Source organism: Lipophrys pholis, assembly GCF_963383615.2.
Source record: "Lipophrys pholis genome assembly, chromosome: 4".
Classification (NCBI taxonomy): Eukaryota; Metazoa; Chordata; class Actinopteri; order Blenniiformes; family Blenniidae; genus Lipophrys; species Lipophrys pholis.
This window is the reverse complement of record NC_137637.1, coordinates 30,304,662-30,330,427: the sequence shown is the minus strand read 5'-3', so window position 1 is coordinate 30,330,427 and position 25,766 is coordinate 30,304,662. Positions and strand designations below refer to the sequence as shown.

Genomic DNA, 25,766 nt, shown 5'->3' with positions numbered 1-25,766 from the left:
AAGACGGTTAATTCTTTCATGCCGTTTGCCGATCCCTCACTGCGACTATCAGCTGCCTGGTGCGGGTTTAATTGAGGGGAGAGAATAAATGTCTGGCGCACAACAGACACACCCCCTTCCACGCAAACACACCATCTGACACTGTCACCTCATTCCTCTTTGCCCAACTTCTTAAATGGCTCGTGAAGGGTGTTTCACAATGGTAAACAAGCCATTTTTTTTTTTTTTTTTTTTTTTTTTTAAGGACTATACTTGAATGTCCATTTGCTAGCCTCTCTTTACATTGAAATTACCCACAGGTTGCCCAGTGAAAAGGATAGTTAGCAAGATGTCAGAGTAAATTACACGACTGGGAATGCTGTTTTAAAGACAAAACATAGCAGAGCAGAGCAGCAGGGCCCTCTTATTGTAGGACCGTTGTCACAAATGCACATAATTATGTGTCTTGTTTTTCCTCGCTGTTTCTACAGTTCTCCAAGTCCATGGTGCTGGATGTGTACAGTGAATATGTGAACAATTTCACCAATGCCATGGCGCTGATCAAGAAGGCGTGCATATCTAAACCTGCATTTCTGGAATTCCTGAAGGTGAGTTAAAGCCCAGAAACACAATCTATTCCAATATTGTTAGTTTTTTTAAATTGAAAAATTGTTTTGTTGTGGTTGTTTTTTTTACCATTACGCAAATATAGATATTAAAAAGCTCCAAAGCATGTAATGCATTCATGTCACTTCTCTAAGTAACAGACAAGTAGTGCACTCTATTAAAAGGTGGTTACTTGCATAAATTGTAATTTACATTTGATCCATGGCTGTTATTAAATTGTACTTAATGGTCACTTCATTAGGTACTCTTGCACCATCTAATATGATTCAGTACAACAGCTCGCTCATAAATTCTGCCTTTACTAAGGTAATAATGTTCAGTTTTTCTTGAGCCCGTCAGAGATCTTTTAATTTAACCACACGTTCATTTTTGAGGTTATGGTTTACGGCGGTGTGGAGTCGGATGGAGGTTTCCTGAGAAACGTTTCCAATATCCTTCTCATGTAAGTTAGTGAAGTGGCCAAATTATTCAAAACGGGTTATAATATCGTGCATAATGCTGTACTGGGTTTACAATTGTTTCTCCAAAATGAGACTACAATGGAAAAGCTGATTTTCCCATAATATGATTGAAAACAAATCCATATGTTGCACATTTAAGATAAGATAAGATAAGATAAGATATCCCTTTATTTATCTCACATGTGGAGAAATTTGCAGTGGTACAACAGGATAGTAAAGAGAAAGAAGCACACAAAGCAGAAACTAAAAAAAGCAGATAAAATACAATATAATAAAAAGTATGCACACAGTGCCTATAAATGTGGACATGTACAGAGTATGGGGGTGGATGCATTGCACAAAAAAAGCAGATATTTCTTAGATTTATTACCCACAAATCTGAAGTTATTCTTCCTTAATTATTTTTGAAATCTCAGTGCATCTTGAAATATTATGTAACTTCATAAGATCAGATGTTTTCTCTGTTTATTCTATTAGAGGCCATAGTTGCTTGGAACAAAAAAAACACTGGTCGGCCAAAACTTTGTCCATTGTTAAAAGATTACTCACACATTCTGTCAGTATCCTCTAACTTTTCATCTACTTTTTGTGATGAATTACCAGTCTGTGTACTCTGAGAACAGAGGTTGATTCACAAACACACAACATCTTTGAAACACCTGATTGCTCCATCTCTGGAGGGGGAGTATTAAAAAACACACACACACACACAACCTGACAGTCATGCTGTGTTCATCTGTTTACTTAATAACATTAATTGGAGATCATGAACAGGAGAAGAAGTGTCATAGTGCAGTTAAGATGCCATGAAATGACTTAAATGTGCCGCCTTTAAAGGTTCCCCGTGTGCCTAATGTTCAAGCATGAGTGTAACCCAGATCATTGAGCCATAGTGCTGATTTACAGAACCAGATCACACAGATGACAACTCTGCATGTTACTCCAGATAACGTGCGTCCCGCTCTGTCTGTTGAGAGGTTCCTCCGACTCCCTCGCTGCATGTTGCACTTCTTGGCACTGTGAATACAAACCAAATCCTAAATTGGATAGGGATTGACCGAAAAATGGAAGAAAAGAAAAGAAATATACATACTGTGTTCTGAAATATTGTGGATGCAGCCGTATTGAAGAGTCAGGATTCTTCATTTTTCATTTCCATCCAATGATTGAGGTGGCCGAATAATTTAAGAATTAACCTTAAAATGTAATGAATAAGCTGTTTTATAGAGACGTGCGGAAAAGATTAAAAGGTTACCATCCATTCATCCATCTTCTATATTGCTTTATTCAAGCCAGGACTGCAGAGCAATGGAGTCAGTTGCAGTACCTGCAGAAAGCCCAAACACACACACACACACACACACACACACACACACACACACACACACACACACACACACACACACACACACACACACACACACACACACACACACGGACGGACGGCATGCACACCTCACAAAGAAAGACCCCCAAGCCTGGTGTCAAAGCGGGATTACTATTACTCTAAGCCTAAGGCAAAAGTGCTAACCGCTACAACTCAGTGTTGCCCACGATTATAGGTTGACACTAAATTAATTAGATGTTTCACAATCGCTGAACAGCTGTCTGCAGTTACATAAACAAGCTCTTTTAATCTGTCTTAATTGTGACATTCCGACAAAACATAAAATCTATCATTAGTTTGTGATTGCAACGGGCGAATAGCTTCAGAAGTTTGTCTGTCCGTGCTGAAGCCTCATCCGGTTCAGAAGTCGGAGCGGGTGTGTAGGCGGCAGGACTTATTATTTAACATGCCGGAGATGTCACAGGCCTAATCTACTTCATGTCAGCTGTGGAGGCAAGTGTCCTCTTGACAGGTCCAATGACATATCCGGTCTTACCCATTTCCCCTTTTTTCTTGACATCAGAAGTTAAGTGTCAAGTGATTTTGCCCAAAATTAGCATAAGGGACAGTTTCTATCAGCCCTTGCATACTGCTGAAAGCCGAAGCGTGTTGCTATGCTGTTGATGTTTCCCTGGCAATAAATGCAACCCCACTTAATATTGAAGGTTACATTGCCAGGAATGTGCAGAGCAAAATAAGAATCTCCTTGGTTTTATTTTTCCTCACATACTGGGACATTACTGAGAACTCCTAGAAATATACTATAAATGTTTACAATCAAATCCGCAGTTTGCTATTATTAACAGAGAAAAAAACAAATTTCTTTTAGAAGGACTCTTACCTCAGCTGTATATAAGCCCCCTTCTCTCCTGTTATGGTGGTAAACATAACCTCGAGGCAATGCGTAAACTATGTGGTCTGTACTGCTTTTTCCTGGATGTTGCTTTACCTGCTGAGGTGCTGCTGATGTCTTTTCTGGTCAAACAAAATTGTTATCTTGAATGTGTAGCTTGACAAATTACAAAGGTGTCTTGCGTCATCGTCGATTTGATAACCTGGAGTGACTAGTGTGGCAACATGAAAGACTCTATACCATCAATACCATTAAGACATGAATCAACAGGTAAGGCATTCTCCCTTCTTTTTTTTCTGGGCTGGATGTGATGTGACATTAATGTGACGTCACGCTTTTACAAATCGATGAAACCGATGCGTTTCTGACCTGAACAAATCCACATATGAACAATTTGGAATTAAAATGCATCGAGGTCATGAGAGAGAACAATAATGCTTCAAACTGCAGTAACCCAAGTAGACTGCCATTGATGAGCATTTGTTCTTTGGAACGACAGTTATAAAACCTAATGAATACAGGATTAAACATTTTAATTGAAACACCAATTTTAAGTAGCAAATGCAGTATAAATGTAATACACATGAATTCAAATGAAATATGTTTTGTGCAAAACAGGTCAAATTGACCATATCGTGCCTCTCAAAGCCTTCAACTGGCATGTCTCAACAAAAACTCAGTATTTTCATTATTCCAACAGCCCTAATCTGATATTTTATTGTGAAATTCGAAAGTTTGGCATCCAATTCTGAGACAAAGTACAAGAATACATACATATTTATTTGTTTGTTTGTTTAATCTATCTGCTCTGTGTGTATTTCTTCTCTGCTGTTGTAGTAACTTAAATCACAGGACCTGCAAATCGCACTCTGGATGCAGGCTAATTTTGCGACTCGCCGATAGATGAATTACGTGAAAAAGAATAGTTAATAAGTGAGAGCATTTTAAATTGTTGTGACCTTTCAAAACTGACCGGCTTACAACTAGACCCCCCCCCCCCCCCCCCCTCCCCCCAAAGGAAAAAAAACATAAAAACAAATATATATAAGAACAACTTTAACAGAGTACAACACAAACAGAACACAAGACCCGGGATCGGTGTAATTTACTGGCAATTAACAAGCATCTGCAGTTGAAATCTTTCCCTTCACAGTTGCATCTTGCCTAGAGAAACATTATTTTCTCACAACGATTATAGCAAAACACATTATCAGACCTGATAAACTGCTCTAATTCATCTGGGTTTTAAACACCCTGGTCCAATTACACTGATTATGATTTGGATCCAGCTCGGCACAGATTTTAAACACTGGAAGTGGTCTCCCGAAGACCTCTCCTTTGGCCTTATTTAGCATTTTCTCAAACGGCCTTTGGTAAACGCCACAGACACAATGCTGTCAGGTTGTAGTTTTCAATGCATTACGTAACGACTCCTGGGCTTTATGGGGGAGTCACACTCATGACTTTAGTTTTTTTTTTTAACAGAACACACAACTTGAATATTGTGATATAATTCAGAACATGTCCTCCTGAACGTGGACTGAGCTGAGCTGCTTCCACATTCAGATATTCTGAGACAGTGTTATATTGTTATGTTTTCACTCTCTGGCTGTGTGAGACAAGTTTGAATGTACACGGCTGCCCTGAAAAAGGGGAGCTAGAGCAAGATTCTCCTTAAAATCCCTCTCACCCACACCTGCCTCGACCTGACAACTCAAGCGTATTTATTTATTTATTTATTTTTTCCGTCAGGCTGAGAAAAAGTCCATCTCCAATGACATCTTGACCCAGTCAGATGTGGTGGAAAAGATTTTACTCAGAGGGCCCTGAAACTTTCTCACAGAATCCACTCAAGTGTCATGTTTGGTTTACAAGGTCATCAGCGAAAAGAGGAAAGAAAGAAACAAGTTCTGTGTTTGTCCAGCCACTGACCATTGGATCAGGCAGATAAAATCTTCAAAACTGCTGCCTTCCTACGCTGACCTGCATCTTTGTTGGCCGATTGTTATCTTGTCCTGGTTGTTGGTTGTTGGCGTCTCCTCAGTATCTCCTCGGTAGGAACTATCTTTACATGGAGCTACGATATATTTGGCATGAGATGATGTGACATGAAAAAACTGGTCCTCTGTTTGAATCCGCATCGGGCTTGGGGCCTTTCTGTGTGGAGTTGTCATGTTGTCCCCGGGCATTTGAGGGTTTTCTCTGCGTGCTCTGGTCTCGTCACACAGTCTGAATACATGCATTTGGAGGTCATTTGTGACTCCATATTGCCTGAAGGTGTCAATCTGTGTTTGATTGTCTGTCTTTATGTGTTTGCTTTGACCTTTTGACCTCTCCATGGTGTACACTGCCATAGACAGCTGGGCTCCACTGTCCTATGAAGCTGTATATTTATATGACTTTATAAAACATAGACTGAGCCAATCCTGGCTAATGTTGGGTTATAGGTAGTGATAAGTACATAATTGGCAGCTCGCGAATTTATCACCAGGAAAGACAGTCATACATACATACATACATACATACATACATACATACATACATACATACATACATACATACATACATACATACATACATACATCGCGGCTCACATGAAGACAGTAATGACCACAAATACCAATGAGATCAGGGAGTCAGACTCAAAGGATTGTTTGGAATGTGACAGTGAGAAGATTCTTTGTTGAGGACCTCACGTCAAAACCGGTATCATAATAAGGCAGAAGATCCGTGGTTTGCCTCGGTGCATGTGTTGCAGGGACTTTTTAAAGTTATCAATGTCTTCAAGTCAGTTCTAAAATTTACTGAAGGGAAGTTAAAACAGGAAAAAATATGGGGGAAATCTTTGGTGGTCATCAGAAAAACGCTTCTCAGACACATCACAGCGGCTGACTCAGAGCTTGAGCTACCAAATTGGAATATAATGTGAAATGATGCGGTATACAGAGGCACAGCGGTGGACCTATAGCATTCACTATTTGCTGACTTAAGGCTCACACTGCACCTTCAATGGAAGTCCAATGGCAAATTTTATACCGATCAGTTGGTTAAACAGTGTGCCTTTCATTTTCTCTCACTAGATGATTGTATGTGTGGCGTGTGTGTGTGTAGATGATTCCTATCCATAAATGAAAGGAATATAATAGAAGTTTAAGAGGAGAAAACTTATTTTTTTTAAGGCGTAAAACTGATTGACCAATGGTCACGATACGCGTCACTTCAGCACACCTGCCATGTGTATATATATGTGAATTGAATGAGAACATCTTTATGGTGAATAGACGTCAAGCAACGTGTAAAGTTCCGAATGCCTTGAAATGTCTGACTTGTATATATCATTAGATAATAGCACAAAATAAATCTGTTAAAAGTGCAAAAAAAAACCAACCTTTATATTTACATCAACACTTTGCAGTTGATGCCATTTGATTTAAAAAAAATTCTCATTTTTTTCTTAATTCTTCTTCATTGTTCCTTATCCAAGCTTTTTACCCTGACTTCTCTTAAACACACATGGTTGTTTCCAGTATGCTTTGCTGACCTGCACCCACATAAATGCATTAGACATAACACACTCAACAAATCAGCTCTTTTATACACTCATATGACTAAGAGACCCTGATTTTCATACCTTATTCACCCACTCGCTCGCCTACATGAGGTCCACAGAGAATTCTGACAAGCTCCTCTTGCAGTAGGAATAGTATAGTTTCCTCTTAATGGCCTTTCTGTGAAAGAATATTTTTCTAACCGCATGTTCTGCTTTTTCTTCTTATTTTTTTTTCGGTTCCAGAAGAAGCAAGCGTCCAGCATCGACCGGATCACTCTCTATGGCCTGATGGTGAAGCCCATTCAGCGATTCCCACAGTTTATATTGCTCCTTCAGGTATAAAATGCTTCATCGGGGCCATCATTTTATTTTCTTCAAATGTAATTTGAACCTGGCAGTTTTACATGCTTAAACACATTCATCAGCACATTTACAGTACTAATGACGATGTGGACGTGCAAAGTCACAAAACTGATTATTAGGTTTGAACATTTTTAAAGTACAACAAGTCCTACCTCACATATCTTTCCAGCAGTATCAAATAGAGCTTGAAAAGTCACTTAGCTTTGTTAGTTTTTTTTTGTTTTTTTTAGCATTTGCTGACTTTATATTCTCATTTCCAATTTCTATTTTGAGCAAAGATTTGGATTTGAGCTCTGACGTCCTGGATCGGTGGTAGCTCATTTCATCCCTCAGTAGGCATTGATTATCCACGAATTCAGAAGATAAGTTATGAATGTGAATCAGGCATTTTCTTCTGGTCTAAAGTCAGACCTCTTAAGAATGTAATATAGTAAATCACACGTTTGCAGGAGGAAGCCAAAGTCAAAGGCACCGAGCTCCATCTGAGATGCATATCAAGCTTTTCACTGGGTCATACATGCAGGACAAATATAGATATGCGAGCCACATGACATACAGTTTGACAGACATTGAACATTGGGAGTGTTCACATTTATTCACATTGCCTTTGAGCTTCACTGAGTTTACATAACCGCTAGAAAGTCAGTGGTGTGCACAGTTACCTTAATCCGCCAGAAGCTGAGACACTGAATCAAAGAGAGCATTTGACCCAAATTTGAGCATTTTAAGGTGGAGACAACACTCCCGACCGGAGCACATTATTCTGTTAGAATTCAGCATGGTGCAAGACACAGGAGAAATCCTCAAATCATAACAGAAGGCTGCTTTATATTTTCAACTGGCTGTGCCTTGTGTTTCAAACTTTCCCTGTGACCTTTTTCAGGACATGCTCAAGAACACACCAAAGGGCCACGTGGATCGTTTGCCCCTGCAGCTCGCTCTGACAGAGCTGGAGATGCTGGCAGAGAAGCTGAATGAACAGAAACGAGTCGCTGACCAGATTGCCGAGACTCAGCAGCTTGCCCGCAGCGTCAGTGATCGGCTGCTCAGTAAGGTGACTGAATACACAGTCACCCCCTCGCGCACGCGTCCGTGCTCCAATCAAATCAGCCGCGAGCTACCCTCTGAGCCCGGCAACTCCTCGCTATCGCACTGGGCCAAACACCTAGAAATTAAGCCCGCATGCAGCAATCACTTATATCACTTTCCCAAACATTAATCTGGGGAGGCATTTTTATTTAGAAAAGTCATCTCCTTGAAATGATGCGCATTATCATCCCTAAACAGCACCAAATGCAACGGCAGAGGCGTTGCTTCCCCATTACCGCACCAAAATTACAGTCCTGCCGCTGCGAATCTGAACAAATGCTGCTCTGAATAAGAAGAATTAGGGGGTAAATGAGACATTTAATTGGAAACTGTAAGAGAGCTATCTCTTTCACCCCGCCGCTCTCCCACTTCTCCGCTCTCTCTCTCTCTCCACTCTACCTATCCTCTGTTCCCCTCTTGCTTACCTTCTTAGTCTACTTATATGCTCTTCTTCCCTTTTACTAGTGTGACTGCATCTTCCCATGTCCTCCTCTCACTCTCACCCTCCCCTTTTTCATTTCTCTATCAGCCCTTGCTTTCCAGGATCCTGATATGAGCTGATTCGGCCAATCTCCTCCACTCACACCGAATTCCATTTGCTGCGGTGACACTGCAGAATTCCAATAGGAAACAGTCTCCTCTACTGCCCCATAACCACCCAATGAAATATTCATTCTTTGTTTCAAAGTATCTAAGTCACCAGAATAGGACAGATAACAATGTGGCTGTGAATGGGTTTCGAATACAGACACATGCATGGTGCAGTGTCCTCTGTGCTTAACGACACTTGAAGCCTTTAAGGGTGCATTCTCATAGAAACCCACCTTTTGATGGAGCTGTATGGATTCGTGGCCATCAAACAGCAATCCAAGTCCAGCTAATGACTCGTTCTGTGAGCTATCTGAGCCAAGATCAGCCCCAGCTTGCAGAGAAGAGAGGCCTCGCCTGTGAAATGTGGTTGGTTTGCACTACTTCACGCACATTTTGTCTTTTCGAACAAACTCAAGCATCAGAGCGCGATGGCGTGAACTTCCTGTTTGAACTTAACCCGCTGCTTACAGAAAAGTGGCACCGTTTCAGTTATGACGACCTTGGCGTAGTTTGGTGCAGTATGCATATAGTAGAAGTATTGATTTAGGCAGTCGTAAAATAAGCTGGACCAAAGTGATAAAAAGGCTTTCTGTTGCTATTTGCCTTTGCCAAACATATGGATGACTGGAAAGCACAGCATGTGCCAACATACTGTGGCATAACTTGCATCTGGTATTGTGGTCTTTCTTCAACTGTGTGCGTGTTCTTGTGTGTGTGTGTGTGCTAAGTCAGAGTACACTCAGCAATAGTGGTAAAAACAAAGAGGCAAAGTAATAGGAAGCATTTAGGGAAGTGTTTGAGGGGGGGGGAGCCCAAAAACTCTTTTGACACCTCTCAGGGCTCCAGTGATGCAAATATTGCCTCCTTGTTGCCCTATCATCACTGTAATAATGTGTGCGAGGCAGAGCCAGTGAAAGGGCATTCGCAGACCTAACTAAATCTTCGAGATGTGTGTATACATACACACAAGTTAAATGACCTTCAGGAAAATGAATGTGTTGCTAATCCCCGATGAGACATCTTTTCCTCCGAGCCTGACTTGTGTGTCCTCCAGGCACCGAACTCCGGAGGACTGCTCCTTTGTGATACTGTCTCCTCCTCCTCTGATCTGATTGCTGTGTCCCTTTTAGCAACTGAACTCGGAGCAAGGGTCACTGGTCCTTTGTGAGACGCTTATTGAGACTGTGTACGGCGAGCGGGGACAGATCCTGAAGTCCAAGGAGAGAAAAGTCTTCCTCTTTGATGATGTGCTTATCTGTGCCAACATAAATGTCAAGTAAGTCCCTCTTGTGGAGCAAGATGAGCTAAATAGCGTTGCATGTAAGAAGATCTTGCTAATGCATTCATAAGACATACAGTAGTTCCAGCATGAAGTTGTACGTACATTTTGAAAGGGGGAGTCTGGTAAACTGCATAGTCTGAAGAAATAGCTATTAGGTGGCACAGGGCTCTAATGTGATGCCCTAGGACTGCAGGGATATTTTGGCAAACTGCTTAGCAAAGAGAAATAGCTGCCGGGGGTTTTGAGCACTATCTGGAGTCGCAGGAGCTTTATCAGCTTGAAACAAATGGTAGAATACCTAACTAGAGCTTCAGGAGTCCTAGATTACTGACATAAAACATTTTTTGGTTCCCGTCCAATTTATCTTCCGCGACAGCACCATTGATCACATCTCTCTCTCACTCTCTCTCTCGGAGGAAGTAAACACGAATGGGATTTTGTAAATTTTGCAAAGTCCCTGTCAAAGATGTCGCTTAAAGCACCCCCCCACCCCCACCCCCCACCCGTAAAGCCTTCAAAGTAATTATCACTCTACGTCTCATTCAACTCAAGTGTCCTGAAGTTGACTTTGTCTGCCCTCCAGGATCTTGACAAACTGATCACAATGTTGATTGTCTGAGTGATTACAGGAGGAATACATGAATAACAATGAACTCCTCCTCACAGCCAGGGGTACAGTTTTGGCGAGGAACAGCGGCGATCATACAAATCCTAACTCCCCCAAATCTTCCACGTGATATTATGAAGCGCATCTTCCCCGTTTGAGCACTTATGCTGTTAGCAAGATGCGAACAGGGAGGGAATTCCTTGTGTTTTGTTCAGATGTGTGTATTGCATTCAGGCAGGTGAGGAAGTGCTCTGTTTTTTTCATGAAATAGCAAAAGAAAATAAAAGCAAAACATTCTCCAAATGGTTTTTGTCTTGATTAACAATGTAATTGCATTGGGGAAAAAAATGTTTGTCTATTTTTCCTGAATTGTCATAATCCAATAAACCAATAACTTGCCCGTATTAACCCTGTAACCAAGGGAGAGCTTCTGATACAATTTTTTGAGGCAACTCCTCACAAAAGACAAAAAATAAACCTTGTCTTGTTACATTAGACAAACAGAGCATAATTCTATATTCTGAATTTGAAACCTTTTCTGGCTTCTTTAACACATAAAAGCCTTTCTACAGTTTGTAGAAGTTGACTCAGCAGTAAATTTCCTCTCGCAATGATTAGTAAACACAGCAAACTGAGATAATCAAGGAATAATTCATTCTTAAAGTTTTAATTAATTAATTATCAACACTTATGTACTCGGGTCTTGTAAAAAAATTGTTATATTCAATATTGCATTTCGCCTGTGTGCATTGTGAGACATGGTTACCAACAAGGTTTGACTGAGGAAACCAGAACTTGCTTGTTTTTTCTGAAAAGCAATCATGAATGAAAAGGAATAAGTGAATTTTGCTGTAACGTATATACATATATAAATGAATGTTTTGAATGAAGAGACATTTAAAATCAACATTTGAAAGTATTATTAGCTATTAGTTACAGTGTTTGTTACAGTGCATTAGACATAACCCACTCCAAAAAATCAGCTCCCCGTTGGACAATAAGGTTCGCCTTTTAAAAACCGGTGTCTAATTTATTTCTCTTTTCTCCACCAGGGGGCCTCCAGATATCAGCAGTCTGGTCCCCATTGGCCCCAAGTACACCATTAAGTGGAGCGCCCCTTTACAGCAGGTGCAGGTTGTGGAGGTTGGGCAAGAGGCTCCTCAAGGCAAAGACACCTTGTTCCAGCAGAGTGGCGCTAAGAGACCAAGTGGCGCCTGCACGTCAGGTAACGGCGGAAGAGTGAACCTGTCCTATCTTATATTTCCTCTTATGTGTCACCCTAGAATTAATCTCATAACTTGGACCGACTCTTAGTCTCGGTCTCTTCCTCTGACTCAGCACGGCTAATCTGTTTCTGTTCTGAAGTATCGCATGAGGGAGAGGAGATGTATCCGTGCTGCCTGTCACTCTGATTAAGGATGTGTTTGTGAGGAGGATAGTCACGATGGTCACTTGTTCCCATCTGCCTGGGGTGTTTTATCTTGGAGAGCGATGTGGGGGTAGTGAGCCCCCTGCCGCATCATCCTCACAGTCTCATTTCACTCTCTGATAGACCACAAACACGTCTAGAGTGGAGTCATCAATCTGCAGAGATTATTCCCTGCCTTTCCCTGCCCAATTAGAGAGCCAGTAGCAGTAGATAGGAATCACTGGTTGAAACACTAGTTCTCCCACCACCTCTCACAAAGCTCTGGTGTATACAGAGCCTGACGAGATCCCTGATAAATATGCCATGGGAAAAGGAAGATACAAAACCTTATCAGGATGTAATGCTACACACTTTTTAAAGTTGCAGCTTCATGACTTAAATATTAATAGTGCCTTCCTGAGAGCTCTCTGTGTCATGCTCAGTAAGCAGCCGCTGTTTGGAGAGATGGCTTAGATTGTCACTGGATTTAGGTTTGTTTTTTGCTGGTGTTCAGGTAGTGTACATTTATGAACTCACAACTTTGCTGCAAGGTTTGGGTATCACTTCGGCAGCCGCCTGTCGCCCTTTACCCATGTGTAACTCAGCAAATGTTATGCATCAGACTCGCTGGATAGGGACTCCGACATCCTCTCTTTCACCATTTCGACACGGTGTGGTCACCTTAATCACGTCTATCCACAAACCTTGAACATCTCGGAGGCTGTTCCCAAAATTTTCATTGAAACGGGCAGACCCATCTATTTATAGTCCCATGTGATGTCATTCAGTGGGGTGTCTAGTCTAAATCCAGCTCTCCCTCAGCATGGCTGTTAAATGGAGTCATTTTTCATCTTCTGCAGACCCAGGTACACTTCTTTATTGAAGAAAGTTGGCCTTTAGGGATATGCAGGCCCTTTTTTTTCACTGCTTTACCCTTTACCGCTGATTGTCTCTATATGGCTGTCTTGCTTGCTTGTCTATTCCCACGAATGTGTGGAGCTCCCAACAATGTTAATGCTTTTTCCTCAAAGTCAGTTTTTTTTAAATTTTGTGCCCTCTCATTTAGACTTGCCCTTATTGTACCTTGTTTTTGCCGTGTCCCTTCAGACCCGCGGCTGTAATAGCAATTTATTTCCCAAGAAGCCTTCAGGTGGGCTTTGGATGTGGATCAGACGAAGGGTTTTGATGCAGGTGTGGGAGCTGCATTGTCTTTAAAGCCACTTGCGGGCCTCATTGGCACAGCAGCTTGAGTGCAGGGAGGGATCCTCCGGGCTCAGGCCCTCCACATCAATGTGCGACGTGCCTGGCGCCCGGCGTGGATAGCCATGTCTGAGTGTCTAAACCATATCCTGCCTCACCAACGGGATTACGCTGGATTACAACTCAGCACATTCACCTCTCAGGCTGTAGCCAGCAGCGGGCCCAAGAGGACACAACGAACCTGTACAGAAGTCCAGGCAATCCCTTTGGAGAGGACGAGAAAACACATTGTTCTTGCAGCCCGCAGCAACACCCCCTTTATATTCAGATGTCTCACCTATTGATTTCCTCGCACAGATGACAGATGTCACTGTCTGCCGGTGTCAAAGATCCCATTAAACCTCAAAAGCTACAATGAAGCTCTTTAGATGAACAAAACCAGCCCACCCCTCTCTTCTTTTCTCCCTTTTCTCTTATGGCTTTACTCCCACTCCATTTACGCACGTGAATAGACAGAAACCTGCAGGTCCCTCTGGAGGAGCATGCCTCACTAAGCCCGCCTACCGGCTCAGCTATTCTGCTTCTTTATTATGTGGTAGTGGTGACAGTGCAGGACAGCTACGGAGCAAAATCTACCTGCAGAATTTAATTAGGCAGCTCTCATAGAGCCTGCTGCTCGGTGAGATGTGGGCCAGGGGAGCTAGGACAGAGTGTGGCAGACAGGAGGAGACACAGCTATCGATTCCGAGCAGTGGGAGAGAGAGAGAGACTTTGAAGGCAGCAGACCTCAAATCGATGCTGAATTTTGTGTCTAATGAGACACCTGCATTCCTTTTGCCCAGCAAAAGGGCATCATAGCTCCAAATAACAGTTTCTCCATCTAATTTTTTTACTCATAAACTCACTCTCTGTAGTTCAACAAATAATGAAGATCGATCCGCCTACACATTGAAACTCTTTTATTAGTGGCAGGGGAGTTTCAACAAAAGTTACTTTTCTTTCTGTACTTCCACTAGTTCCTGCAGACAGTCGCAGTGTTTTCTCTCAGTCGGGGGATCACGTTGACCTTGAGTTTTATAGTTTATATTGCAATATCTGCATCTGGGCAGATCTAACATATTCTCATTTATACCACGTTTGGGGCTGACATCACAAACTACAACTCATAATGTGACTTCTTTAAAGGGCAAACTTGTGTCAAATCGAAAACATGATCTGCTGTAGCGACTTCTGTAACTATCAACACTTATGTACTTGCTTCTTGTAGAATAATTATTATATTCAATATTACATTTCGCCTGTGTGTATTGTGAGACATTGTTATCAACAGAGTACGACTGAAGAATAAGTGAGTTTTGCTGTAACATACATGCAAAAATGAATGTTTTGAACAAAGAGACATTTAAAATCAACATTTGAAAATATTATTAGCTATCAGTTATAGTGCTTGTTATAGTGTTACGGGCGGTGATGACGCAATTGTAAAGTTGCAGGTTTAATCCTCCATCCATCTATAAGGGTTGACGTGTCCTTGGATAACCATTGAACCTCAAACTGCTGGACGGATGATTGAGCACCTTGCATGGCAGCCACCTACATGGTTATGTGTGAATGGGTGAAAATGACTAATATTATAAAGTGCTTTGGGGGCTGTTAATCATTGGGAAAGTACTATATAGGTGAAATCAATTTTCCATTTACAATGAGTCTTGAGGTGGAGTGTGGCTTTTATCATGTGATGAAAATATTTTCGTCGAAGTTGGGATATGCAGACCATTGTCCCGGCAATCACACATGGAACACAAAAATGTCCCAAGGTTATCAGTTTATAGGAATATTTTTTATTTCACTCAAGTTACATAAACATTGTAAAAAAAGAATTGATGTTACATTTGTGTATTTCTCAGGTAAAGCGATTCTGGGCCCTCCGCGGCTCTACCAGGAGCTGCAGGAACTACAACATGATCTATCTGTGGTTGAAGAAGTAACTCTCCTCGTGGGCACACTGCAGGGGACGTATCAGGTATGTGCCTATTTGTGTTGGCAACCCTGCTGCTGCTGGTTTATGTAGTCTAGAAAGGGCTTACATTCGAGCATTCAGAATGAAGTGCAGAAAAATTCAGCCCGATGGCAAAATATCAGCCAAGACTTTGTCAGTGTGGCTGACTCTACAGGCCAAACCACAGGGCAAGACACAGTTTGCTATGTTTACCACAATACCACACAGGGCAGATCTCTCAAGATGTGTTTAAAAGCTTTAATTGGCCACTGGAAAAGAAAAGACAAAACAAAAATACATGTGCTACAGACTAACCTTGAAGCATGCAATCCTCTCCTCCTAAGCCACTTTCAGGATTTTGAATCATTTATAGTTGAAGTCTCTCAAGATATTGAGTGAACTATGAAATGAATTTTATAAACCAATGTTTACCTTACAATACCTCCCGAACACAAAGAATTGAAGGAGATATCACAGTGCTGGAGTATGCACAGTTTAATTAGACTGCTGAATTCATAATGAAGAGATTTAGGTGCACAGATAACCATTTGGGGGGAGTATCATTCTGCTGCTTCCTTTAAGGACATTGCAGAAGACGAGAGAAGGTACAGAACAAAACGCTCTTAAGATGTACCTCATATGTATCTCCAATGATCATTTTACAAAAGCACCAAGTCCCCCGTTCATTTCTTCATCAATGACGCCACTGTGGTGTCATTTTCTTTCCCACAGATATAATGTGTAAAAGTGTCAGATTTATTTTCTTTCAGGGAAACAGCCCCCGCCCCCCTGCAGTGCTCAAATCAGGACATTTCCCAGTCGCCTTCCACTATCGTATTAACACGATCATGCACCACATACAGTACCACGTCCTGGGAGGTGTACTCCAGCAATCACCAGAGAGCCTCTCAGACTAATGGTGGCACCTTTGGCTCCCCGCACTTAATGAGCACAATGCCCTCATGAGGAGTGATACTGGGCTGGCACTAAATCACTGATATTTTCTTTCCATCCAGTTATAATATTGTGAGCTCAACAAATAGAGAAAATACTTTTGTGCAGCTCATTGACTTCGGAAAATTGATTTGATTCGTTTTGACTTGAGGGTCTGGGCTTCACCGCAAAATGGATCTACTACCCAAAGTGAATTCAGTGGTTCATTTGAGAGGATAAAAAAAAAGAAAAGAATGTTTCTGTAAATGGTAGCGTCTGCGTTTGTGAATATGAAATCCCGTCAAAGTATACGCCTGTGTATTGTGTCGTGTATACATATTGTTGAAAGGTCTGTGCAAGATGACACTGGTGTGTGCCACAGCTGAGAAAGAAGTTTTAACTGTGTGTGTGTGTGTGTGTGTTTTTTGGTTTTTTTCCCCTCCATCAAAGAACCTGAACACAACTGTGGCCCAGGACTGGTGTCTGGCTCTGCAGAGGCTTATTCGCATCAAAGAAGAACAGATCCAGTGCGCTAACAAATGTCGCTTACGCCTGCAGGTGCCTGGCAGGCCAGACAAGTGAGTTGTATTTCACATACAGATTTGGCACAAAAAGTAAAATGCATTGTACTGTTTATGTTTTGGAATGAGGATGTGATGATGACAGGGGGAGAAAAGACAACAACAACAAATACAACAAGAACACCAAAGCACTTTCCCATGCAGGTGAATGATTAAAGGTTTCAATAGATGGAGACCAGATTGTGAAGCAGGGCTGATTTCAAAGGTGGTTTTTAATGATGAAATTACCAGGAAGAACTTGTGCGTCATATAACTTTTGTCTAGCTTTTCTATGGACATGAAGCAGTTGCTTTGATGGTAAGGAATCATTGCACTATACATCTTCAATAACCTTTGGACCTTAAAAAGGTTCATTCTTCATGAGTACAAAGTAGCCATAATTAATTTAATCCTTTAATTTCCTTTTTATCGACAGTTGATGAAACAAAAGCTACACAAGATAACTGCCGGAGAGAAATAGATTGGAAAAAGAATGATCCAAGAACTTGTATCAGATGTGCACTTAGACAATTGGGCTTTTAAGACATCCTGACCTCTTTCAAATTAGAGGCGGGTACAGTTTGTTCTGTCTTGAGGAGGTAATTTTCTAACTTCTCTCTGTACCTGGATACAATATAGATATATTTTATCTTTAGAATGTTTGAGCAGGTTTTTTTTTTTTTTGTTCATGTTCTTTGGATGTTTTATATTCACTGTGAATTTGATGTAGACCTGTAGCTTCATATCCCAATGCAACCACTCCTCGAACTAATTGTTGCTGTATTCGATTTCGCTACAAGAAAGGGGTATAAAAGCTTGATAACCTTGACATTTTAGAAGGAGTGTTATTTGGGGTATTTATATTCTTTCATGCATCAGTGACCACTTCTTCAGTTTTATCTGTCCATATATCAGTCGGCTGCAAGGGGAGATTTTGTAACACAAAGTGCCCACATGCAATTCATTTCAGGTCACCTTGTCGCATTTGAAGTAGGCGTCTTGAGTATTGGGGGGGTGGAAGTGACTATTAAAGGACTGAACACCTACTTAGACAACAACAAGGTTGGCAAAGACAGAGCCTGTGAGCCAGCTTAGAGCACAGCACAGGAACTGGGAATAGCAAATAATGGCAGATTATAATGGATCCCATTCCGTGGCTTCTGGTGGGGACGGGATAAGAAAGACGCAGGGGAGGACAAAAAAGAAAAAGAGAGAGATTGCGATAAAAAAGCCAAGCCCTGCTGAGACAGACTAAGCAGAAGAAGGAGAGAAAGAAAGAGAGTGATGAGCAGCCCCCCCCCACCCCCACCCCACCCCCCCATGAAAGACTTGGCTTGGTGCCGGCAGGGCAATGGCAGTCAGAAGAGTGGGCCTAATGCTTCAGAGCCAGGGAGAATCTAACTGTGCCAAGCCAAGCTAAAGTGACAGCTTGAGCAGCGGAGCTCTGCAGATCAGTTCTCCCACATCTCCCAGCTTCCTCATCGGCTGTCACACCAGGCCTGCAGGGCCAATCTGCTTACTCAGATGTTTGGTGGAGCCAGATGTCATGCTTACAAGAGAGTCCCTGAATTCCCCTTCGAGGGGTACCCTATTTGCTGAGTTCATGTGATAATGTCATTAGCAACTGCACCGACAAGGAGATTTCTAGCCCCTACATATGTCCAAACTGTACGTTCTTGTGTTGTTGTTTTTTTATTTTTTTTAAAGTTGAACAATACCGAGCACAACCTGCACTGAAGTCAAACTTGAAAGTAGCTTCAGAGTTTTTGTGGAGATGTAAAAGGAAAAAAACAAACCAAAAAAAACTACAAAGTCAGGTGAAAGGAGAGAAGTCTTCTGTCAGGGAAAAAGAGCCAATTCTGGTTGTGTGATAGCAATCTAATTGAGGCTGGGCCTCGGTGTTGGGTGGCTGGACCGGTAGTGTGCCTCAGGGCTTGAGGTGACAGGTGGCACAGCGGGTGCCCAAACCATTCTGACACTACCCAGGGTGCAGTAGTGGCAGATTGCATGGGAGAAGAGTGGGCTGACCGTCTCTGTCTATCTTATGAACACAAATACACGCCCACCGTCTCTCTCTCATACACACACACACACACACACACACACACACACACACACACACACACACACACACACACACACACACACACACACGCGCGCACACGTCGGCTTTCTCATGCGATCCCTCGTGGTTATGTCATTAATCATTCTCCAACAATCTGTAAGGTACCTCAGTGCTTCCGGAGTCATTGTATACATCTCACAGGTACTCGCAGGTGTTCCACATGAAGGGGCACACACATGCAAAAGAGGGAGGAACATAGAGACACACACACACACACTCGCATGCGGAGTTGAGCCTTTGCTCTGCTGTGAGAGAGTGGGACCGCAGCAGGGACCCCCTGTACTGAGTTGGTCCCCTCCTGTCTGGCCGCGAGCGACTCTCTGCAGTCAGGCAGCACATCACAGCCTCCACACTGCAAACAGACAAGTACGTGGAGAGAATCCTGACTGCCGCCTCAAAGGCACCAGCCTACGTGTGACAGCAGTTCATTAACATCCTCTTTTACTGCATCTGCAGGAGCAACCGCAGGCAGAGATACACGAGCCGTCCTGGCAAGCGATACGTACAGAGTTCAAATTTTGTAATTTAACCAAATTTGTTTGTTGCTTCATCCGCTTTTACCACCAACCCAGCATCTATGAAGGAACAGTATTGTAAGGCTGAAGACTTTTTTCTTTTTTCTTTTTTCTCTCTCTCTCTCTCTCTCTCTCTCTCTCTCTCTCTCTCTCTCTCTCTCTCTCTCTCTCTCTCTCTCTCTCTCTCTCTCTCTCCTTCCTGAAAGCCTTTAAGGGCAGACTACCTGCAAGGAGAGTGCAGATTTTCTCTCACAGTCAGATGACTGATTCCGGCTCCATTTCTTGCTCATTCTGACTGACAGTCTTGGCCAAATAGACGTGCTCCCGGAGAGAGTCTTTGGAGTCCTTATGACCTTATCACAGCGGCTGAAACACAAAGGGGTTTCTCTGATTGTACCATGAGTTTGAGAGAAAGGAGATGTGCTGTGGATTGGTCAATGGTAGGATCTCACTTTTGAGCAGGTACTCCCGGCTGACAGGAAAAGGTTAATTTCTGGCTTTCTTTTTGTAGCAGATAGGTTTGAAATAAGGTTCTCTTTTTCCTTTGGGGATTGTTTTGAGCTTTTCACAACATTGACCTCCAAAATGTCTTTTTTTTTTTTTCCTTCCTTTTTTTTTTAAATTTCCAAACTTATTTTCAGTTAGGTGTAGTCAACATTTTCTCTTTCTGCACAAAAACTGACAATTACAAATAAACACTCTCCTGGCCGAAGGTGCAGTGACCCTGCCAGACTGTAACCAGACAAGGGCAGAGGGCTAACTAAACAATTGGATGACTCTTTCAATTAAACAAAGCGAAACCAAAGACAAGCGAGCTTGTGCTAATGTGCACAGTGCATATACACTTTGGGCCGCCGTCAGTCTCTGACCGCCAGAGTCCTGCTGCCAGTGCTTGTTGCTGCAGAGCACACAGGACAGTGCCAGCATTCAGCGGCATGAACAACGAGCCCCACTTGTTTTCCAAAGTGTGCTTCTCAAGATCTCATAGTATCTCTGTAACATCTGTAACATCCTTTTGAGATAGTGTGGGATGGTACGTGAAGGCACTCCACCTCTGCACTCACTCTACATTCACTCTGGTACGTTCAGCCTTATTCATCCAGGGAGAGCTCTCTCTCTCTCTCTCTCTCGCTCTTCTTTTTCTTTTTTTTTTCTCTCTTCACACTCCCACATGTAGGCATTTTCACACCTGGAGATGAACAAGAATAAATGCAGTTTTCTACTTTTAGCCGGTCGTGAGGTGCACCGGGAGTGTTGTTTAGGGGCACCTGTGATGCATCTTGTTTTGGTCAGGATGTTTCTGCCAGGTTAGTAAAAACACGTGTCCTCAGCTCATTTACTGAGAAGGTCTTTTATCTCGTCATCACACACTGCTCAAGCAGAATACATTACCCACAACCTGAGGCAGAAGGCATTCTGCCTTTGGGGTGGTCTATCTTTACATTTAAAATGCATGTTGGAGGCATTCTTGCGAATGCAATTTCTGTGGAACACCTTGAGGGAATATCTTTGAATTCGACATGCACAGTCCGTCTGACTGGAAGATGAAGTGATTAGATTTACTTGGTCTCGGGTCGAGGTCACTGCCACCGCACCATTGTGGGGCAGCCGGGGCTCAGGAGGTCGAACAGATGGCTGTGTGATCTCAAGGTTGGCTGGTTGATCATTCTCTCCTCCTGTGCCCAAGTGTCCTTGAGCAAGACACTGAAAACCAAGTTACCCCTTAAAGGATGTATAGCAGCTCCAGCTTTCTCTTGGTGCGACTGTGTGTGTGAAATATTATTAATATTCCCGTGGAGCAAAGACGGACTCTGATTTGGTGCACAAAGATCATTGTGACCTCACATTTGTCGTCATTCTTGTGAGTGACGTTTTAAGCGAAAGTCTTCAGTGCTCCTGTGTTTTAAAGGATGGACTGATTAGACTGTGGTGGTTGCTGTCAGTGCAGTGCGCTTTATATTCTAAGGAACTTGGGAGAGTTTATTAAATCTGTGACATAAGTGAACACAAAATTTCCTTTTTTATGGGCAGGAAATACTGTATAATGAAGACCAAAACATGGTTCTACTTTTCATTGCAATGAATGAACAGACTCCCACACGTATTACAGCATATAAGTTGTCTGGAGAGATAATTCCTGCTTATATAATGTTTTTTTTTTTTTTTTTTTCTTTCAATCTATGTTTGATTTCAAGCATTTACTGTGTAGGCAGTACTTTACGTATTCATTGTGAAAAGAAAGTAAAGTCTATTCACAATTTACAAAAACTATTTCACAGAAATTTTATGACCAATTACCAAAAGTATTTCATTATTTATGGCAGCCTTTTATTACTTATACGAAAGACATGGCCCCGAACCAGTATGTCCGTGTAAATTGAGTTCTATCTTCGTAGTCTTTATCATGCTACAGATCCGATTCCCTATGAAAGCTCCTTGTAATAACTCATCCGTCTGTGATGTATGTGCAAGTAAATATTCATTTGAATTTTAGCCTTTAGCCAAGAACATAAATAACACCAGATCGCAGAACTCTGTTAGGCACCTTGACTGTAAACACTGCAGCAAGCACTTAACATGAGTATGAATTTAACCTTGTCATGTACACATAATTTTATGTTTTAGCACAAACATTTACACTCCGAAAGGTGGCGGGCCGCGTCTGGGATAAATTATGACAGCCTCATATTTACTTGTGATCAAAGGTCAAACCAGACTGAATCCATTTTCCAGCATCATGTCATGGAAATTGTGGGTTTAACAGCATTAGTGACTCAGTACTGGCATTTGAATCAAGACCTTTTAAAGGTGGCAGTGAGAAAGATAAAATACCACTTATATTTGAAATGTCTACTGTTCAATCGGTGTGGTTTTTACTATTTTCTGTCAAAGTGCTGTTTGCCGTAGCTTTAATGACTAATCGCGGTGCAAGATTGTTTTGGGCCAGGCGCTGGACTGATTAAAAAAAAAAAAGAGAGAGAGATAGTATACATGCAGTATAAGGTTGTAACTTCTCAAATTCAGGTTTTTACAGCACTATAAAAACAACAATTTATTCTTACAGGCTGTATTGTCTTGAGCTGCGCTAACAATGTGTGTAGGATGTGTAACGGATGTCACTATGCCAGGAATGTTTCCCGTACAGCAGTATATCAGTTTAGTGGATTGATTAAGGATACGCTAATGACGCCCGTCTGAACCATCTATTAAATATCAGGCTGAAAATACTAACGGCATTCACTGTGAAATAGGCACTCGACAACATCCAGTACGGCATCGTTTACTTCCCTGGTATGAAACTGTCATGAAGATGATTGTTGTATGATACAACTATTTTCATTGAGTTATGCAATTTTTTCTTCGTGTTTTATCTCTATTACTAAAAGGAATTTAGTAAAATTGGCCCCGTGTGATTAAAATGACCAGAGGAAGTGAACACGGCGAATGTAAAGGAACATTGGATTGCTTCCCACTCTCAGAGCTTTGTACCATGTGACAGTTTACTGACGATGCAGTTTAAAAAGAAATGCAAAAAAATTTAATAAAAAACCCACAACAATTTATTTAGCCTCTCAGAATCAGAACCTGATCTCTCAGTTGGAAACAATTCAGGTAGATTGACAAAAAAAAACAAAAAACAGCTTCATCTCTGCAGGAACATTATTCAATATTAATACTTTCATGTTTGTAAATCATGAATAATTTTTTTTTTCTTTTGTTCTATTTGTTGATGATAATAATATACTTACATGATAATACATTATCAAATTATTTTGTGAATCATCGTATTAAATGTCAATTTAATATTTCATAATGTCAGGAATTTCAACTTTTTAATATCTTTCACAGTAAAAAACATGATGAAATATCATCAATGTTTTTTCTTTAACCTTTATCCTGCTGCAGTGAAATGATAAGTTTTTAAACCGTGACTTTACCAGGTGTTAATAACTCTGGTGGAAGTGAATGTGAGATAAAGATATTACTTTTTCACTATTCATACAACCGTGTCGAGCTTGTATTATGATTATTTATGAGTTTTTTTTACGCAAAGACTTTTTAGCTGATACATCTGGTCTAACAAGCTGTTTACACATACATCCAACTGCAAAGTTTTGCTCCCCTTTCTTCACGTGAACGTGCCACACGTGTCACCAACACGGCAAGTGTGTCACATTCAATATTAACATGCGGTAAAAGGTATCTCTGGTAGCGTTGTTCTGTCAAGGCCTTCCTCGGCAAATTAACACACTCGCGGGGACGCCGAACTGTCTGCTTCGGCTCATCTCAGTATTTGCACAGCCCACTTGCTCCCGGGGCTGGCTGATTCTTCGCTGGGAGGAAGGCGAACTGAAGGGCTGGTGCATGACAGGTTGCCACTCGGCACACTCTCCTGCGTCTGTCCCGTCCTTGTGCGTTCGTGTCACCAAACGTGCTTCGGCACTGACCTGCTCCCATAAATCCAACCGGGCCCGCTCTTTGCTTTCGCTCCCCCTCGCCCTGCTCTATCGTCTCTCTCTCTCTCTCTCTCTTTCGCTCTCTCCTCTCTCTTTTTGACTCTCCTTACCTCTCGCCTCCTCTCATCTCCCCTCTGCCAGCGTGCCTGAGTCTTGTTCTCCATTCTGGCAGTGCACCACACCTGCACTGCGGCTGTCAATCAGTGGGCAGGAGGGAGGCAAGGAGACCGTGCTCAGTTTAGCATGTTTGATGCCGTGTGGGCATGAAGTGCTACCTAAGGAATCCAGCCAAGTGAGTAGTTGTATTCTTGTCACACCCTGTCTCCCCTTCTGTCTTCGGCAAATTGCCTCCGCTATATTTAAGCAGCGAATGGTATGAATTACACCTCTTTGTGAAAGTTCCACTTTTTCAACATGTCAAGCAAGTTTGAGATCTTACTTACTTCATGGTGTTCCTGTCTGCAATTGCTCCGTCTCACTTATTCACCGCGTGTGTGTGTGTGTGTGTGTGTGTGTGTGTGTGTGTGTGTGTGTGTGTGTGTGTGTGTGTGTGTGTGTGTGTGTGTGTGTGTGTGTGTGCGTGTGCGTCTCTTTTTGCGCCCCCCCTCCTCCTCCTTCCTGTATGAAATGAAAATGAATTTGCAGCGGGCAACGGCTGGTACGACAGAAGCAGAATTTCCAGCCGCACGCTGTTCTCCAGTCAATTACCCTCTAATGATGTCTGAGTGTGAAATTGTCTTCCGTATGTGTGCCTGCCACCCCCCCACCCCCCACCCCCTCCCTCGCAGGCTCCCTCACCCTTTTCACGCACTCTCTTGCTCTTGCCTTTTCTTTCCTTTCAACCGCCTGAGAATCACTGTAGACTAGTTGCACAGGTGACTGAGACAGGGTCGTTATTTTGAAAAGCTGCTTAGTGCTTTAAAAAGATGTCTCATCCTTGGCTAGACAGCTCACTTGTAGTTCCAATAAATCCTGATCAATCCAGACAACACAGGGACCCTGTCAGTGGTTAGACACCGGCTGAGTCATTGTTAACTCAGGGCCCATACTGCCAGTCTCAATTCAGAGTGCTCAGCATTCAGCATCAAGGAGTTATTTAAAAAATAGATATATATTTATGTAGTGGTCTCAAACGTTCCTTTATTTATACGTAGGTGTTATTATGATAACTGTTCAGCTGGCAATATCGCATCAGGAGATGTGTTTGTGTGTTATTAGTCTTTAATAAAGCCATTTGTTGGTTTTAAGTCAGAGCTGTCAGCTTAGCTTATAGAGAAAATTACTTTAAAACACTTTTCTTTGGACACCTTGTATTGACTTTGGTTCTGACTTTAAGGCTTTTTTTTTTTTGTTTTTATTGGTTTGCATAATTCACCTACAACTTTCATATCATATATATCCACGGTTATCTTGTCGTCATTCCCACTTTCCTGTCATGGTTTTCATTGACCTTGATTTTTGATGTGCGCAGATTAAAGTTTGTCGTCAGGGTTATAAGTTGGGTCTCACTGAATTATGAAGAGATTTGTTTTACAGCATGTTTTTTATAGTCTCTTTTAAGCAGCAAGGTGTTTTTCTTCAGATAGCCGGACCCCTCCTGCTTTCCTGAAGCAGTGAAAGACAAACCTGATTGAACAGAGCGCGTCATCTATGAGAAAAGTCGGCTATCTTGGTAGAGACGCAAAGGAATATCATTTACCAAAAGCTAATCTTGTGCAGTTTAAAAAAAAAAAAAAGAAAAGAAAAACACTGTTAGTTTGTAAATAAGCTATTAAAATTC

The 25,766-nt window shown here is 42.0% G+C and overlaps 1 protein-coding gene across 3 annotated transcripts in view; it reads left to right on the top strand.

Moving 5' to 3' along the window:
- The window catches only part of arhgef10la (Rho guanine nucleotide exchange factor (GEF) 10-like a), a 129,671-nt gene that overhangs the window by 30,380 nt on the left and 73,525 nt on the right, over window positions 1-25,766 (top strand). For all 3 annotated transcript variants that reach the window (XM_080461407.1, XM_080461405.1, XM_080461406.1), the window contains 7 exons: window positions 471-587; window positions 7,101-7,193; window positions 8,104-8,274; window positions 10,031-10,176; window positions 11,842-12,014; window positions 15,305-15,420; window positions 16,780-16,907. In XM_080461407.1, coding sequence (XP_080317533.1) covers window positions 471-587; window positions 7,101-7,193; window positions 8,104-8,274; window positions 10,031-10,176; window positions 11,842-12,014; window positions 15,305-15,420; window positions 16,780-16,907 — 944 coding nt within the window. The remainder of the gene's footprint in view (window positions 1-470; window positions 588-7,100; window positions 7,194-8,103; window positions 8,275-10,030; window positions 10,177-11,841; window positions 12,015-15,304; window positions 15,421-16,779; window positions 16,908-25,766) is intronic.